General features: G+C 34.0%; 1 protein-coding gene across 1 annotated transcript in view; it reads left to right on the plus strand.

The window, feature by feature from the left end:
- The first annotated feature begins 6,832 nt into the window (after positions 1-6,832).
- The window catches only part of LOC129227401 (potassium voltage-gated channel subfamily KQT member 1-like), a 144,403-nt gene continuing 131,474 nt past the window's right edge, over positions 6,833-19,761 (plus strand). Inside the window, exon 1 of the mRNA XM_054861955.1 lies at positions 6,833-7,015. Within this exon, the coding sequence (XP_054717930.1) occupies positions 6,945-7,015 (71 nt within the window). The 5' untranslated portion in view covers positions 6,833-6,944. The remainder of the gene's footprint in view (positions 7,016-19,761) is intronic.

The raw sequence follows: 19,761 nt of genomic DNA on the forward strand, positions 1-19,761 counted from the left end.
ATCCGTTGAAAAAGAAGTTGTTTATTATTGTCCTCCAACAATTACCACTTCGGGCTGCGGTCTGGAAAGTAGTAATGTTAAATGTTTGCGGCGGTAAGCAAGTGGTTATGTGGTCTAGAATTTTTACTTGAGGTTCTGTCAGGATGGTGGATATTGAAATTAAAATAACTGATACTTCAGAACAGAAAGGGAAAAAACCGTAAGCATTTTTTTCATATTTCGTTTGTAGCTGCGAAAGAATTTCAATACAGTAGAAGACCCTTATAACGCCGACCTATATAACGCAATTCTATATAAACCGCACAACTTTTCAGGAGTAAACAATACGTTTTGAAGTCTAAGAAATCCTTCTGTTTTGCTTTGCAAACATAAAAATTGTTAGGCAAATTAAATTTTGAGACAGTTTTTCATGTTTCCAACTTAATTCAAAGCTTTTAAATTGAAAATGAGTACTCATAGTAAACAGAAAATACCAGATGGCTCTTGAAAATGCAGCTGTTATGCAAACCATGAAGCTAGCAGAAGTGCAAGATAATGCACTTTTGATTGTGAAACATATTTATTTGTGAATGACTAATTGTAATATTAGTGCTTTAATAATCATTGCAGATAAAACTCATTCTGAAGTGCTAATATATAGATATATTCTGAATAAGTTTCAAAATTTGTGAAATGATCTGTATAACGCAAAAACCTGTATATTGCAAAAACTCTGGTCCCAAGGTGTGCGTTATAACGGTCTTCTACTGTATTCTTATATTTCTTGTAATTATTTATGCACATTATTTCTGTACTTTGGGGCAAGAAATACAAATGTCAAAAACATCCGTTTAGAGAAGAGGGGTCGGAAATTTTTTATCTTTATCAGGTTCTCACTGACTTTCTCGTCAATTTTGAACATTTCAATTATGCTACGAATGTACAGTCGAACCTCCGTATATCGAATTTCCACATATCGAAATCCCAGCAAATTTCTATGTTCATTACATAAAAAAATTCTTTCTATATATCGAAAAAATCTCTATATATCGAATTTTTTTCGAGACATTCGGAGATTTCGTTTTCCTCTTTAGACTGTTTGTCTCATGAAAAGTAAACGTTAGGGGAAAAAATTATGTTCACTAAAGTTTGCTACGAAACTCATAACGAATCTGGGGTTGAGGGGTGTGTAGATAGGTCGTTGTTTCGTTCTAGAGTTCTTAAATTCCCTCAAGTTTATTTCAAATATCTTAGTTGTAAGTAGTAACATTGTAAAATCAGTTTCAAGTCATCCCTTTTGTCTGTTGGTTATCGTTCCTAGTCGTTTTAGCTGCAGTAAAAATCATGCAAGTCAAGTAGATTAATGTTTTAGTTTTCTCTCGATTTGTCAAAACGAAAATCCCCTAAGTTGAATTGTCGAAGAATGAAGGCGCAAAAATGTAATTTCTGTTATTATTTTTTTTAATTATTAACTTATTTATTAAAAATGAAGGTTAAGGGAAAAAATTATGTTCACTAAAGGTTGCTACGAAATGCATAAGGAATCTGGGGTTGAGGAGTATGTAGAAAGGTCGTTATTTCGTTCTGGAGTTCTTAAATTCCCTCAAGTACTCAATTCTTAGTTGTAACCAGTAACATTGTAAAATCAGTTTCAAGTTATCCCTTTTGTCTGTTGATTATCATTCCTAGTCTTTTTAGCTGCAGTAAAAATCATTCAAGTTAAGTAGATTGATTATTTAGTTTTCTCTCGATTTGTCAAAACGAAAATCCCTTAAGTTGAATTGCCGAAGAATGAAGATGCATGAAGGCGCAAAAATGTAATTTCTGTTATTTTTTTTAATTATTAACTTTCATTTAATCCGATGCTCGTATAAATTAGAAATTAGGTTTCATACACGAAAATTAGCTTTAATTTTAATGCTTTAGGAGATTTTTACAATAAAATATGATAGTGTCTATGTATCGAAATTTCTATATATCGAATTTTTTTCCGGCAATTTGCTACTTCGATATATGGAGGTCCGACTGTACAAATAGTCTACAGTGGTCCGAAAATGGGTGTCTTTCCCCCACTCCTTATTTTCAACAATGTCAGTGAAACTTGACTCTTTGCTTTACAGTTACCTCGAAGTCTTTAGTCATAAAAATCGGTTTGAGCACCATCCATGTCGTGACACAGTTGAATTCTGCTTATGTTCTCGCAGAAGTCTTGCGGCAAAACTTCTCCGAATGCCCGATGCTCCACAAAGAATCTGCGAGAACATGGCGCAGGATTCAGCTGTGTTACGACATAGATGGTGCTCATATTGATGTTTATGACTCTTAAAATTTCGATGTAACTGTGTATAACAAACATTTAACCATAACTAACATAATGTTTAGAGTAAAAGTTGGCTCGCCCACTTTTGGTACTCTGTAATACTGCAAAGTGAAAACGAAATAATGTTTAGTTGCACAAAATTGCAGATTATTGCGTACAAATGTTTCGGAAGACATCCAACATATGCTTTGTTAGATGTCTTTTCATCCATAACCTTTTTTTTTTTTTTGGGAATTCATTTTTGTGCTCAAATTCTGAAAGTGATTCGGATAATCAGCGATTCGTATAGTTGGAGATCTACTGCAATTAACTAAACTATACGTCCATTACATTAATCATTTTGGGTCTTATAAAGACTGATTGTTGCAAAACTGAAGATTATAGGAATTGGGTATAAATGCGATTACTGTAACTCAATACACTAGAGTCTGTATCACATCGATTGTAGTTACACCAAAAAGTTTTCCCCTACGAAAAAAGTGTTTACTAAAATATCGGTATTTTGGTGAAGGAATTTTACTCTTGATATTATTACGTTAAGAAATATTGTGAAACAGGTATTTTACATTTGCAGACGTCCTAATACATCTTTCTGCAATCCTAACGTTGCATTCAACATTTTCTTGTACATTAAGATTCAATAACATTATTGACAATCAGCGTCACCATCTTGGTCGTTGAAATCTTTTATCAGTTCAGTAGAACTAATAAAAGGTGCTCATGACATCTTTCAATTTTAGTAATTGATAATAGTAAGTTGATTTGTTTCAAAATGACGTGTAAACGAGAATTTTACAGTAGAGTTTAAAACTTAGACTTTGTGGTGGCTCCTTACATGGGCGCCCAGATAGGGGGGAATTGGGGCTCGAACCCTCCCTTAGAAAATACAACTTTCTTGCTTTTAGTACTTTTTTCCTTTTAAAAATGTAAAAACATTTCTTCTCCAGTCATTAATGAATAAGTTATTAAAAATTTCAAATTTTAATGACTCTAATCTGCATTGAATTCGGTTTCCATGGGGAAAATACCCGGCTAAACCCAGGGGTGATTGCGAGTTCATCAAAAAATACCTGAAAGTTTCAAAGCGAGAACGGGGGGGGGGGGGAATATTTGGCCCCTATTACTTAAGTGCACTTCTGCCATAGTATTAAATAGTTCAATAGTCAGTCAAAATAGTGTGTACATTTGATTAAAATTTTAATGTGTTACAAAGTTACTTTTGAGCTGGTGTTGTACAAAATTATCTTGCCATTTGTCCATCTTAAGGGATAGGTGTCCATCTTAAGGCTCTTGCAGGTATATTTAATGAGTATTATATAATTTTTAAAAAAATTGCGGAGGTAGGGAGATAAAAGCATAACAAAAAAAAAGTAATTCCGGTATTTTCAGACTTAAAAATACCGGAAATACGTCCGGAAATTCGGTAAAATACCGGAACACAATCACCCCTGTAAACCATGGGGGAAAATATCTGAGCCCCTCCCTTACTGTTATGCATATGGGCGCCCTTAGCCCCTTAACATATCATAACTCAACCAAATTTTGGTTTGTTAATTTATATTGCTTAGAGGAACAAAAGCAGCAATGTGGAGATAAACATTTTTACCTTTCACTTTTTCCATATCATTTTGGACGGCTCTAATGCTCCCAATGGTCGGGGTCACGGGAATTAATTTTTTTCATATCTGTAAAGAATTCAACCATGCATCTAACTGATGTGATTTCTGGCCCACTGAGCATGAAAGTCTTTGTGTCGTTTTCTAATCTTTGGCGCACGCCGTACTTCAAGATAATCAAGAAATATAATTTACTGAAGCCGTCTATGGACCGTGGATTTCGATGCCGAAAGACGTATTTAAACAACAAAGCGGTAGGTTTGGTGGAACCCTAGTGTGACATTGGTTGGGAATCTTTCTTGTTCATGAACTGACCGTACGGACTGGTCGGTTAGAACTAATTTCGAAGTCTATCTTCCAATTCAGGGCGGTCATTCCAAGCTCGTCAGCTTGCGAGATCGAGATTCTCGCTCACGTGATCACGCTCACGTTGCGACATTTCTGCGTCACAACCGATCACGTGAGCGAGAATCTCGATCTCGCAAGCTGACGAGCTTGGAATGACCGCCCAGTTGCTTGTTTTGGTTGTTCAGAGCGGGATCTTGTTTCGAATATACCACTTGTTGACAGCTTTCGGCAAATGCAAACTCTACTGCGTTCATTTTGTTCTATATCCGAAAATTTACATCTAAGAGTACTAGCCTTTAAGCAATAGATATACAAAAGTTCCTGTTTGAAAACTGCGAACAGCGAAATAGCTAGTCAAAAGAGAAAGACAGATTTGTTTTTATATCAGGAAACTGTTTTGTCACAAGTACATGGAATTAGGGTGCAAGTTTTTGATAACGATATTTTAATCGGCTTTGAACACAAATTGGCTGTTTAGTTTCTGAACAACATTTTTAATGTTAAAAATGATGGTTAAAAGTTGCTTCAACAAACTGTTTGCTTATAAACTTTAGCAATTTACTTCGTCTTTCGCATCAGGCTTGCGGAGTCCGAGGGAAAATGATAGACTCCGACTCTAGAAATTTTAGAATATTTGACTCTGACTCATTTACCCCAAAATCAGACTCCGACTCTAGGAAGATTAAACCTTCTATTCCCGACTCCCCAGCTCTGTTTCATTCTTATTTAGAATTTAGGTAGATCTTAAAAGACGAAAAGAAGGGGTTTTAATAAACTTTTAGGACTCTCTTTAATAATTTTCTCTACTTCAGAATTGCAATGTTTTTAAATATATCATCAGATTTTTCTCTCTTAGCCTCATGGGGCTCTGTATTTTAATTCTGTGAATTTTGCACTTAAACAATAGTAAATATTTTGATCTGTTTAAGGAATAGCATTAAAAAGATGAAAACAAACCACTTAACCAACCTATAACACACCATATCTTACCTTAGCAAGGAAAGTGACACAAGTCAAAAGCACAACATTCGAGAAAATCGAAGTATTCCGCAGTAGTTTTATGTATCATGTATTACAATACGCGCAAACAAATTATGATGTGATGTTTACTGGTTAGTTTTCATTGTCTAAATTAATGATGCATGCTTAAAGTACGAAGAAAATTTCTTATAAGTTATGAAAATTTTAGTGATGTAGTAGTTTTCTCCGCACGCACCTCACCACTTAGCGTTCAGCCTTAGGTTCCACCGTCCGTGGGGTCCGCGTAGCGGCCCCCCCCCCCCCGCACGGCCGGGTGCGACGGTCGATAGTCATCTGGACTACGGACGGTCTTGGTGCTTATTGCGCCGGGGAAGGTCCCCATGCTGGGCGTCAGCCCAGCTGGGAGTTTACCCTTTAATGTGTGAACCTTGCTTGCCATGAGATACGGGATAGTGATGTGGTACTGTTGATCAAATTGTGTTTATGCCGCCACGTACAAGTTACGAAAGTTAATCTGCTTTTGAGTTTTGTGGAAAGAGAAAGGATGAAACGTAGATCTTAAATCGCGAACTAGTCCGTTTTTTCCAAGTTTTGAGCTGTGCCGTTTTAACGGGGTACGATTTGTTAAATTATTTCTGTTTAAAATCCTCCGAATGCTTTCCGCCTTTGTATAAAGTTTGAAATTTCCACGTGCACGTTAACCCTGTGATTTCAATTCGAATTGCTGATTGGGTCACAAAGCGTACGTTTTTGAGTAAGAATCAATAGTTCTCTATTAACACCAATGAATATTTTTAGGATTTTTTCTCCTGAAAAAGTCTTTTCAATTTCGTTACACATGTTTTTATGGCAGAAAGTATAGTAAATTCTTTTTTTTTTTTACTTTCCAAAATAAAATTTGGGTCAGCAAGCGATCGTAACTTTTTTGAATGGGTCAAAATTCTGAACAGCAATTTGAAAAAAGTAATAATAAAAATCAGAAAAAATTCTAAGAATAAAAAAGGATTGAATTTATTTTAGATTAAAATAGTTCATCGAGAATAGACAACAAATGAGTCATAGCCACATTTTTTCGCCATTTTGTGAGCGTACATTCGAACTTGGTTTTAATTTAATTTGCTTTTGTATTTGATTTTGTTTTCGACTAGTTCAACTTATTCTCATGATTAATTTTAGTTATTTTTTATTTCAAATTCATTTTGAAAGAGTCGATAACAAAAAGAAAGAGAATGAACTTCTATTTTTAAATCCCATTCTTCTGTTTTGGAAAAACTGGTTTAAATTTCTTTTATGAAAATTTTATTTCATTATTCCAGTCGAATATTCCGCACCTGCTTCAAGAACTTTGCCATCATTCTCTCACATTCGACATCTTGTTTGTGCGCAAATTCAAGGTTAAACAAATCAATTTCTATTATTTTTAATGATCTTTCTAAGTGGATGTCTAACGTATTTATTCACGCTCTGGAGCTCCGATTTGATGTTTATTCGTGGTATCCCATCGTAAAATGCTGGATTCAGAACAGAGTCGATGGTGTTATGAAGGTACACATAGTAAATTTTCATTGTTATCGTTGGGAGACAGGAGCTAAAACCATTAAATATATCCCCGATTCTTCCGATATCTTCCGACCAGCGTCGAGGCTTAGTGACTGCTATCTCTTATCTTAAGCTTCGAAGGGTAATTTTCGTGTTGGCTGATGCTTCTGAAGAAGTATTCCAAATTTGATGTCAACATGAAAGTCGTTATTGAAACTCCAACTCGCAACAGGTAAGTTGAGTTTTATTCTATTGGATTTAAATAAATTCTGTAAGCATGGGAAGATGTCTTACTGCTTAGTGGGAAGTAAGCAATCACGTTTAAAAATACACACTTTTACATTAATAAGATGCAGGGGTTTGTCCCGATTTTTAATCAAGATTGTCAAAATAAGAATTTCATAGCATATTATTATTACTATTAACGAATTATGAGCTTTAAGGAAAGTTAACATTGTAATGTTTCTCTTAGTTGTTTGAGTGCTGAAATTTTTTTTGAACAGAACCTGGAAGTGCGAAAACAAGGTGAAAAAATGCATAGTATTTTTGTTTTAAATATTACAGAAACGTTTATAATTAACTCTTACTTAGTATATAAAGTTTTGCCAAAAAAGGGTTTTCTTAATTATGACTTGTGCTGCACATGTGACTTGACTTGTTCGCATATGACTTGTGCTAAGCTTTATGCTGCGTACGAATTCATTTTTAGACATAGTGCACAAATTAGGTTGGCTCAGTTAATTCCATTACCTTTTTTTATTGCACTGTAGAAAGTTTCACCCAGGCATTTTTTTCCCCAAAGATACATTCTTACTGATTGATAGTCTTTGTTATGGTATTTTTTGTTACCGTCGTAACTGAAGAGTCGTGGGTTCAAAGCCGTTCTGTTGAAGATCCTCTGTGTAAGTGGCAAATGCACTTTGAATCTGTCTTGGTCACCAAGTCCTCCAAATTTGCATTCCATGTCAATGCCTGCGGGGATGCTGTATCAGGAACTGCTCAGCTCGGGGGGACCCTAAAGTGTATTGTAGTGAAATGTTCCTTTTTTTTTAAATTTTAGAATGTGAATGACAGAATATTGCTGTTTTACGGTTGTGACAATTTGGTTTTAAGAGAGGGTGGGTTTTTACTTCCTTTCACATAGTATCGAAGTATTGTGATGGCAAAATTTTTCTCACTGGAATTTTGATCTGAATTTCAAGTTAACTCATTCCCGAATGAATGTTGAGTAGTGTTTTCGGCTCACGCGCATATGTACCTACAAACATATGAACAACCAAAATGTCCATTTTGACGATCCCCGAGTTAATTACTACGAGTTTTCTCACGACATATGTATCTCGCATAACTCGGAAACGATATGCTGCAAAAAGCTGAATTGTGTATGTAGACTCTGAGTGGGGTCTAGTTGAGCACTCCCCTTTTAGTTGCTTCCGAATGCTTCAAACCGGGTCTTTTACTTTTTTTTGGGGCAAATTGGCGTTTTCAATTTACCCCAAAACAGTAAGTTAAGTGATGTCATAATCTGGCAAAGAATTGGGGATATATCGCCAAACTTTTGGTCGCAAAGTTTTTGAAGCCAGCGTAGCTGCAAAAACAGCTTTTTAAATTTCAACAAACTCGGAGTGTAATTACTTGATGTTTTGCTCTCTCAAGCACTATTATACTGTATTTTTTAGTTTTATACACGTAGAATCAAATTTTCGTGCAATTTTAAATCTTAGACGCTAATAAAAAGATTACCTTTCTGTACATTTGAAACTACAATTCTCTATATTTATCGTACTTTTAATGTGTGTAGTAAAATGTCTAAAGAGTTATTCTTTTAAGAAGTATTGCTTCTAACGCACGTACATGAGTACAGTGAACCCATTCTTTTGAGTTAAGAAACGTCGGATTTAATTTTAATAGACGTAAAGAGACGTTAAAGACGCTCTCACAGAATCCTACTTAGTTGACTGTAATTCAATAAAACTTAACGCCGCATGGCAACAAATGGTTTTTAGCCGAAAGAATGCCATAAATCTTTTCCCCATAGTAAAAAAGTGAAACTGAAACCTACGCGTTACGATTTATTTTCAAAATTTTCAATTTCCATAAAACTTAGCTCTTGTAGCTACTACTGTAAGTAGTAAGAGCATTTGTCTTAAAATATTGAATACACATTTATTTTTGTTTTTATAATTGATACTTTGAACTTCTGTTATGAAAAATTTGAATGTCATGCTCGAAGAAACTTGATTTCCGCAATTTATTATTTTCTGCATAAAGACAAAATACCATTGTTTTGCATTTAAAGGAAAATCAAATAACTATTTCTATTATAGAAATAGGTTACGAAAAAAAGTTAATGAAACACATTTGTGCTAAAAATATGAATGATAAAAATAAAGTGAACAAAAAATTAAACTTTCAAATGTTTGCTGACACGCGTTCCCGGGTAAGGAGGAAATATTTTTAGTAAACTTATGGATGAAATAATGTCTAAGAAAATCTTTTTTTGGATGTTCTTTCCAAAAGAGCTATTGAATTTTTTGTAAGAAAAAAGGGATTCTTAATAACATCGAAACAGTCGTTTCTATGGGAGTTGGCAACTTGTGTACTTAACTTCTGAAATCTAAGAAATGTCATTTACGTCGGCGCAATGTTTGCTTCTTTAATGGAACTTCTTACTGTTCAATAATTTATTATAATTATTTGGCGGATTGTTTTACAATTCAGTGTAGATTTTAATTTTTTATTTTCGTGAAGGATTACTTTAAAAGAATTTTCTCATGTTATTTAACGGTTAGTTATATTTTCTGGCAGATTATTTTGGTTTTGGGTGACTTATTTTATTTGACTACTTTTAAGTAGAATTTTTAGTTTTGTTAATGGCTTGTTTTGTTTAAAAGTGCGTTTAAAAGAAAATATATTGAATCTTCAAACAAGAAGTTTATATGTAACTTTAACCCAATATGACAGTAAATAAAACAAAAAATAAGTAACAAGATTTAAAACTACGACATGTGTGTTACCTTTGAGAGTACCGATTGGAACATGCTGAGTTGTTTTGCGAAAATTATTTAATGTTTTCAAAACGGAGATTTTCTGGAATATTAGGATAAACGAGATTACATTTTGAGTTATTAAGATTTCTTAATGAATGCGCTGTTCATAATGAAGCTCTTAAACTGAAGTGCAACTACTATGCTCTTTAATTGTAGTGTGGTCAAGAAAGTCGAATTTTAACGCAAGAAGGTTCGAGTCTTCAATTAAAGTACCCGAATTTTGATTTAAATTTCTGGTTTATTCGCATTTTTTCTTACATTTCTAGACTCAATTGCAAACATTGGAAATTTCATAATTTTATGCGAAAAAGTAAAAAAAAAATTAAAACTCTACCATCATGTCATGTGGTGTATAGTCAACTTTTTGGGAGACAATACTGAGGCATTTCATTCTTAAATCTAAAAATAATTAAATTCAAGCATTTGCGAAATAATTTTTTTATTCCTCTAATACGAATGCATTTTACGAATGATACCGGATGTGCAGTTTACGTATCGCCTAAAATGTCTATCTTTACGTAATGAAGTTGATATAGCAGAAGCATCTAATTTTTAGTAAGATATGTATATGCACGACGCGCTAGAAACTGTTGAATAATTCTTAAGATTTAAAAACGATTTCCTGCAAGTCATTTTTTTTTCTTACGAGTGCAACGCAAAACTATTCACCAAGACGTTTCAGTTCATATTCTTTCAAACGATACGATAGCCACAATTTTTTGCTCTTGTGGCAGAACTTTTTACTACTCAAGTCTGTGAGACTTTATATTTTAGAAGTCTCAGTTTTCAATTCTACTTCGAAATGAGTAATGATTCGGGGAAAAGGAAAAGCTTTGTGAAACGGTTCGGGTAAGTTTTTTTTTTTTTCTATATATACATGGTGTCTGAGAAATAACTACTCTACTTTGAAATGACTTAACAGCAAAACTGTGTGAGATCGAAAGTTGAGACAAATAGCATATTGCACCAGCAGGTTTGGAATTTTTTTATACACCAGTTTTCAAAAATAGTTCAAAAATCCAGAGAAAGCTGTAGTCAAATGTGTTTAGTTTGAGTTTGAGAAAGAACGCCAGGTAAACCGTGTGAGATCGGAAAGGTGAAACAAATAGCGTATTGCATCAGCAGGTCTGGAATTTTTTTATACACCAGTTTTCAAAAATAGTTCGTAAATTTGTGTGCTTATTGAACAGAGGTCAAATCTCATTGCCCACATCCAAACTTTTTGTATTGGAATTATTTTTCAATGATTATTTCCTTGAATACAAGTTAAGGGATCTAGGGCCTGTATAAAAAGTTAAATTTCGCATTTTGACCCTTTTTTTTTTTGCTTAACTTTCAATATCTAAACTTTGCATCTGATTTTGAACATTTTGCAAATGTGCATCTAGGACTACTTCGAACTACTACTAGGACTCGGTTGCGGGAATAGATGTCTTGCAAGTTAAAGCGGAACATTCTGTATACAGTAATTTATATTTTGCTCCTCTAAAACTGATTATTTTCTGCCTGTAACCGCAAAATTCAATTTATTACGGGGACAGGGATAGACAAGCTTAGTTCCTTCATTATATTATAAACCTACTTTCTTATTTAAAATTTATTTTTTTAACGCTGAATAAATTTTGTTTTAGAAATTTTTCAATTTTCTACATCGATTAAGTTATGTCATTAAAGTCTCATGTTTTGCCATTTTATAATCCCCCCCCCCTTTTTTCTTTACCTCTTTATTTTTTTTTGGATTTGTTTTCGTTTGTTTTCCGATTTCATTTATTTTCAAATTATATATATTTTTGTACTTGGTTTGTACTTTAGTTGGTTATGTAGAGTATAAGGTAGATAATTGTGTAGTTTGAATATGGTCAACTTTAAACTAGTGCTAATTCTTCAGTTCTTAATCTGCTCTAGATCTCAAACTCTGAAGCAAAATGAATCCTTTATGATAAATCTAAGCAAAGACTTGTAAATATTTTTTTCGAAGAAAGTGTCTCTTATCACATGCAGAAAGCTTAAGCCGTCAAAGAGGCAAAGTTTGGAAACTAGTCCAGGAATTTGGTTGGTCTTAGTAAATGTGACAAACATGAAGATAATGTCAATGTATTTTCCCTGATGCAACCAGGAATGTCTGTTGGGTAAGCTTCTGCAGTCCTGGTATATTATTGCATGTTTGCAAGAAAACAGTTCTTCATGTATCTCTACATAGTATAAAATGAAGACTCCAAAAAGCGTCTGTGTGTTTGAACTCAAAAAACTCGAGAACTACCCGGCCGATTGCGCTGAAATTTTCACAATTTCTTCCTGTAAGTCCTGAAAAGGTTTGCAGATCAGTTCGAATAAAATTCGATGAACAGTTCTTTTTTTATTCCAATTTACGTCCAATTTTCACAAATTCTCAAATATAGGGTGAAAAATGACTTGCACATATTAGTATTACATATCGTTAGAAAGGGTAGAATGTTCCGCGTTCTACGCAATTTGTTTCAATGCTCTAACTTTATTACGGCGGGAGTTATTTGCGTTTTTAACTCTATTTTTTTAGGCTTAGCTGAAATTTAGGCACTACTTTCTTTATTAAATAAATCAAAAAAAAAAGTGAAGGAATTGTCCCAAAGCTTTCTTTTTGACGCCATTGGAAAAAGCGACCGTTTTTACATCAGATCTAACTCGACCTATGGTCGGAAAAATAAGCTTTTATCCCGAAAGGAAAAAAAGTTACAAGCCTTTTTAAATCAAGTTTAAGAAATCTCGATTTCATTCAAATTGTGAACCATTTTTTATCAAATTTCAACTCCTAAAACTTATTTTACTTTGTTTCCATGGCTACGCATTTTAAGTCCAACTTTCTGGATTTAATTTCTTAAGTATTTTAATACCTGTCGTCATTGTTTGGAAAGGAAATCATGTTTTTTTATTTATTTTTTACACCTGATTGTTGAATATACGTCACTTGACACAATTTTCATTTTCAAGGTGGACCGTTCAAAGCCGGGCAACGCAGCTAGTGTGATAATATACTAGGGTTAGCTTCTGACAAAAGCTTCTAAGGGATTCTTGTTCCCGGTGTATACGAAAAATGCAAAGATTCCATGTCATATTCTAAACCCATATTTTGCATGCAACTTAGATGGACAATGATGTTACTATGTCTTTCCTATCGTGTTAATCATGTAAACATATTTACAGTCCTTGTGGGTAACGTTAATCCAGTTTCTCTATTTTTAACTGCCGCAATAATATTCTAATAGTGCCATTCTATCGATTGGCATAAAACTGGGGAAAAAGCATCCACATCTTCGAGCCATCATCGACAGACCATCGATGCCCAGCCATCATCGAGCTTTTAGCCAGAAGCATTAATTTGAATTTTCTCTTGAATTAAAATTGTTTCTCACAATATTTAAAATTCCTCCAATGTTATCCTTTCATTACCGATTTTCTTCTTACTGGTATTTGCGCAAGTGATTTGTGTTATTTTCTGTGCAGTGACTACCACCTAACCTTAGTGCTTTACTGTTTCTTACCGGAAATTAAAATCCTAAGGATTTCTCCTTTTTTACTTTTACAAAAAAGGAAGTATTGTATTCGCGAAAAAAAATTTCACTCAAATTCGACCTTAATTTCCATTTTGCTCACCCCCGAATGAATGTTGAGTATTTTTTTCAACCCGACCACATGCGGATAAGTGCCTAAGAACGTATAGACACCCGAAATATCCATATTGACTTTTCCCGAGTTAATTACAACTTTTCTCGTGACGTCCGTATGTATGTGCGTATGTATCTTGCATAACTCAAGAACGGTATGTCCTAGAAAGTTGAAATTTGGTACTAGACTCCTAGTGGGATCTAGTTGTGCACCTCCCCTTTTGGTTGCATTCGGGTGTTTCTAAAGAGGTCTTTTGCTCCTTTATGGGGGGAAATCATTGTTAATTTCGATGTATACTCAAGTGGTGTTATAATTTGGCGGACACTTGGCGATATATCGCCAGGCTTTTGGTCTCCATGTTTTATCGCCAACTTGGAGACAAATTTGGCGCCTTGGCCCAGACAAATTTGGCCCGAGTTGCAATTTGGTACGTAGATTCCTTGTTGGATCTAGTTGTGCACCTCCCCCTTTGGTTGCATTTGGGTGTTTCTAAAGGGGTCTTTTGCTCCTTTATGGGGGGGGGGAATCATTGTTAATTCCGATGTATACTCAAGTGGTGTTATAATACAATTTAATTACAAAAACAAATTAAAAAAAAAATTTTTTTTTTTTGGAATCTGGTTTTAATTTGTCTACTGGTGGTAATATTTAGAGTAAACTATTGAATCACATTAAAATTTGTCAATAATGGGAAAATGACATTAAAATTGGAGTAAAAGGAAGTCACGTGATGCACACATCAGCTCGTTTAAACTTAAACCGACTTTGTAGGTACACAAAGTTCATAATTATGTCTTGATGTTCATCTTCATGAACATTTTAGGAACTACAAATTTTTGAGCAGTAAGATTTCAAGAACTAAATACTTGAAGTGAAGAATTTCTAAATCTATTACCAAATTTATAGGCTAATGTGATAGTTTCGAAATTTCAAAAGCATTTTTTTCTGAAGGAGTATTTTTAAAAACATAGGATTTGACCATTTAGAAAAATATTTGACATAATTTATTTTTTAGAATTTTTTTTTAAATCGGTACGCAGATTCAATTTTATTTTTTCCGCTTCTGCGCATTTCATCACAAGTGATGAAATGCCATTCACTGATGCCATTAGCGCAGAGCACAATGTTTAATTCTTTTTTTACTCATATGTACTGGTAACCATATGGTTGATATCAATCGTTTAGTGCAATATTTAGTTCACTTCTTAATTATCATATCATGGAAAAGCGGTAGACAGCAAGCGTAAGTATTCGGCCCGCCAGTGGAGTAGCGTGCCAAAGTTCATCATTTGTGACGCCATAAAGACCACGCCTTGTTTGAAAAATCGAACATTTTAAAAAAAAAAAGTTTTGAAAAAAAATTTCGCTCCACATTATTTTTTTGCTCATTCTATCAACTTCAGCGACTAAATTAACACCTGATGGGAACAACCCCATTAGATGTCTACACGTTTAAGTCGAGCGCGGAAAACGCGCCCAGTGTTATCACAATCTCATCTAGAAACTGAAGAGTAGGTAGGATGAATAGCTAGGATAGAAGGATGTGGGTTTTTCACAACGCTGACCCTTAAATTGCGACATGACCCGAAATGTGTTCCAGAGACGCACTTTCATATTTTTTAATTGTCGTCTTCAACGACATTTAGAAAAGCAACTTTCCTCTTCCGAGGAAGGTCAAGGAACTTGTACTTCGGTATCAGAGTGAAAAATAATTAAATGACCCAATTTCGTTAAACAATGATACAATTTTAAACACACAGTATCGGAGACTGCGTCAGGGACGAAATCAAATGCTCGCCTTCGTTTTTTTTTTAAATCTGATTTTTCGTGTTTAAAAATAATCTAATCCATAAATAGAACAATGTCTATTGAAAATACTTTTGCTAAGTTAACCTTCCTCAGCAAATACATTCTTTCCTTTTCAGTTGTACGTTTTAAGTCGTACAATGGATTTCCTGTTAAAAAATGGACCAGCAGTGGAAAATTCAGATCAAATTTCTTTTAATATTTTTCCCGATTTCATGAAATAATTCTTCCGTTAATTCAACAAAAACCTATATCAACCATTAACTTTAAAATGTTTATTAGTAATTTATACTGGAATGTTCAGTCAAAATGCAGCTTTTACGCGTTCGTTTAGTCCTATCTTTGTATTTTTCTGTTTTTTTTTTTCGTTTGTATTTTTTTAAATGTATTTTTCTTGAAGCGCATTTTGAGATTTTTTCTTTTTGTCAAAATTATTTAATTTATCAGATTAATTTCTCTAAACACAATATTTTTGTAACTCCAGTTCGCGGCTTCACATCTTGAATAATCTGTCAATATTCGGTTGGATATTCCACTAATAAGGAGTTAAAGTAGAATCAATAATTGTCTAAAAATCAGTTGTGTACAAACTATGGATTGGCATCTCAAAATGGGTTCAGATGAAAAAAACTGTTAAAGTACAAGTGCAACATTTACAGCTTTTTTTAAATCGAAGATATTGGTATTTAAAAGTTTAAATGCGATTGTGTTCGTGAAATAAGAACGATTAAATACCATTATTAATGAGACTTATATTCAAAATTTCGAGAAAGCGGAAAACCTAACTATTTTAGAGACCCATACCAATAAATTTTGATGATCAATTTTTTGATCAATTTTAAATACCATTCACTATTGAGGGTGGACAATTACAGCTAAAAGATTTTGCCCGTCCTCCGAGATTAAAATACGTATAGAATAGTCTTCGTAGCGACGAACCTTCAAAAAGTGCATATAACAGTTCGGAAAATTTTGTCAGAACAACTGGAGGACAGGTAAAATAAGATGTAACATTGTTTTGTTACACAATTTTTAGATTGCTACCGACACGTGTTTCAAGGAACCCCTTTTTTTGGGTGTAACGATGTGGGAGCTTTGGGATGAAGTTTTCCGAGAAATGACCCGAAACACGTGTCTGCACTAATATGCAATTTTTGTGCAAACGAGCTGATGTGTGCATCACATGACTTCTTTTTACTCCAATTTAATGTCATTTTCCCATTATAGGCAATTTTAATGTGATTCAATAATTTCCTCTCTAAATATCACCAACAGTGGCCAAATCGAAACTAGATATAAAAATAAATCGCCAAATTTGTTGCCAAGTTGGCGACAAAACTTGGCGACCAAAATATTGGCGATATATTGCAAAGTGTCCGCCAAATTAAAACGCCACTTGATTTTTGGTTTCGAAATTAACAATGATTTCCCCCCAATGATTTTGCCCCAAAAGACTCCCTTAGGAACATCCGAATGCAACCAAAAGGGAAGGTCTACGTACCAAATTTAAATTTTCTAGGACATATCGTTTTTGAGTTATGCGAGATACATACGCACATACAGATACGCACATACATACGTACATACAGACGTCACGAGAAAACTCATTGTAATTAACTCGGGGATCGTCAAAATGGATATTTCCGGTGTCTGTACGTTCCTAGGCATAAATTATATCCACGTGTGGTCAAGTCGGGGGAAAAAAACCCAACATTCATTCGGGGGTGAGCAAAACAGAAATTTAGGCCGATTTTTGAGAACTTTTTTTGCGAATACAATACTTCCTTTTTTTGTAAAAGGAAGTAAAAATGTTGTTCTATCTTATTCTGCTTTTGAACGAAAAAAACTATTTATTCAATCCTTGTTCATAAATGGCATGGGACTAGTACTACTGGGAGAAAAACATCACCGACAAATTGTAAGGCTCGTAGGTCTTATCCAATGAAAAAAATAACAAACTAACGAACGAACCTTGTGAGTGAACTCAAACATGGTGGTATTTGCATGATATTCACATTTTACTGTGCGTGACTAGTCAATGCAATAGAGTTCATGAATCGTATAAGCGAAACACATTCTGCTCGTAGCTTGTGGAATTATTTGCGCATTAACAATTTTAAATTGTGGTATTGAATGTTGTGTGAAGTATTCTTTGTTATTTCACAGTTTTTGTGTATCGAAGTTTTGCAACTAATCCGGCGCTGCGAAAAATTAATTTTTTTGCCGGATTTGTTTGTGCTTATGTCTTTTAGGATTTATCTTACATAATTAAAACCTGTAACTACGTAAAACTGTGTAAACCTATGTATGTTCAAGTTACTTCTCAAGAGCTTTTCTTTTTACTTTAAAGGGATTCTGCAGAAAGGGTATTTTCATTTCACAGAAATGTTACATAAAAACTGAGCGTATGTATCTATGTATGTACTGATGTGCCTATGTATGTATCTGTCTAAGTTACTTCTCCCAAACGCCAATGAGCTGAACATCGAACCAGGTATCGATGGATTCGTAATCTTCCTGTCGTTGTGTTTGGCTATTTAACATAATCCTCCGATAATAAGCGGATATATCAATTAAAAACTATTAATTGGGACACTCGGATTTCGTTATAAAATCCTTATATTTCGAAGGCTTTCCTCCATTCAAATTATTACTCAGTACTTCAATTCAACTTTCCGTAACAATACTTTTATTAAAATTTGTAGAGGCGAAGAAAATAATTGAGACGAAAGATCTGTTGCCATATTTGATTCTCGAACATGAACTAATAAAAGTTTGACTTTTGTTTTGAGGCTTTTCCTGAAATCGGAGAATTTAAAATGTTTCCCTTTTAGTTTTTTTCCCGCAATTTACCGCAAACTTTTACTTTTTTTTCAAGCCTGATAGTTGAACACGCGTCACTTGACATAACTTTTATTTTCGAAGTTGACCATGCAAAGCCGGGCGACTCAGCCAGTATATCAATAAAAGAGAAATGAAGCTGGTTTAAAATAAAACTCAAACGGAAAAAGTTGTTGGCAGCAGCCAAAAAACCCCCCATTTAAAACAATTAAAATTTTATTTTCTAACCCATTTGCAAAATGGCAACAGGAAATTAAAATTAACGAGTAACGTTAGATGACGTTTAAACTAATATATCCTCGAGTTAATGTCGTACAATTGCGAGGTTAACCTTATTGTTTTCTTTGGAGAATTTCGCATCGATCGGTACCTCGTTCGACTCTTGACTCGCCACGATTCTCGAGAACACCAAGATTCAGACACGTGTTAAGTACTTGAACGACATTTTAATAAAGTCTTTTTTTTTGACTAGAGACCAGACAGACGTTGTTCTGTTCAAACTTTGTAAATTGAATAGTTAAAAAAATTTAAAAAACTATCAAGCGTTTGAACCGTTCTGTTTAAAAAAAATTTCAGTGACTGGAAGTACTTCTTTTGACTGAAGGGAACGACTCCATTCTTTGCTTTCGCAACTATCAGCAAGGCCATGGCGGAATTACATTAGCCCTTGGTCTTTGGCGTCCACGAATTTGGCGACAATTGGGAAAATTGCTAAGACTCCCTTTCAAACTCTTCCCACAATTTCAACATTTTCTGGGGGAATTATCATAACGTGGATAGTAAAATATGCAGAATTGACGAAAACATTTCCCCATTGTTTAAATTCCGTGGCGCCAAGTTTGTGGACCTTTAAGAAATTAAAATGAAGCGAAGTTAAAAGACGTAATCATGGCAATGCGAAACAAAACATCAGTAGTTTTAATGGAGATTAGATTTATTCGAACTTTATTTTTAACGGCTTGTAACTTTTTTCCCTTTGGAGATAGAAGGTTACTTTTTCGACCAAAGGTCGAGGTATTTCTGGAGTAAAAACTATCACTTTTTCCAACGGTGTCAAAAAGAAAACTGTGAGACAATTCCTTCACTTTTTATTGATAGATTTAATGAAGAAAGTATTGCCAAACTTTCAGCTAAGCCTAAAAAAGTTCGAGCTAAAAATGCAAATTACTCCCGCCGTGATTAAATTAGAGCATTGAAATAAATTCTTTAGAAAGCGGAAAATTCTACCTTTTTCCAACGATATATAATAATAATATGTGGAAGTAATTTTTCACCCTTTTAATAGCCAGTAATAGGCAATTTACTTGAAATTTGGGCCTAAATTTGAATAAAAAAAAGAACTATTTATCAGATTTTTTCGAATTATAGCCTATGTTACTCAGTAAGAAAGCACCTTTCATATAGTGAAAGAATTTTTCAAGTAGGTGCAGTGTTTCCGGAGATTACCTCGAACATGTAAACACACAAAAATCCGTAATCTCTCTTTATAATATGAGTAAAGATTATGAACCGTTTCGATTGTAAATGAGTTGGTTTCATAAAAGTTTTGAAGTACCGGCTAAAAATGGGATATAAAGAGAAAAAATTTTGTTTCAGTTCCTTTTTTTTTTCTCGCTCCAGTTAAGATCTGATTGCAATT

Source organism: Uloborus diversus, chromosome 1 (assembly GCF_026930045.1).
Source record: "Uloborus diversus isolate 005 chromosome 1, Udiv.v.3.1, whole genome shotgun sequence".
NCBI lineage: Eukaryota > Metazoa > Arthropoda > Arachnida > Araneae > Uloboridae > Uloborus > Uloborus diversus.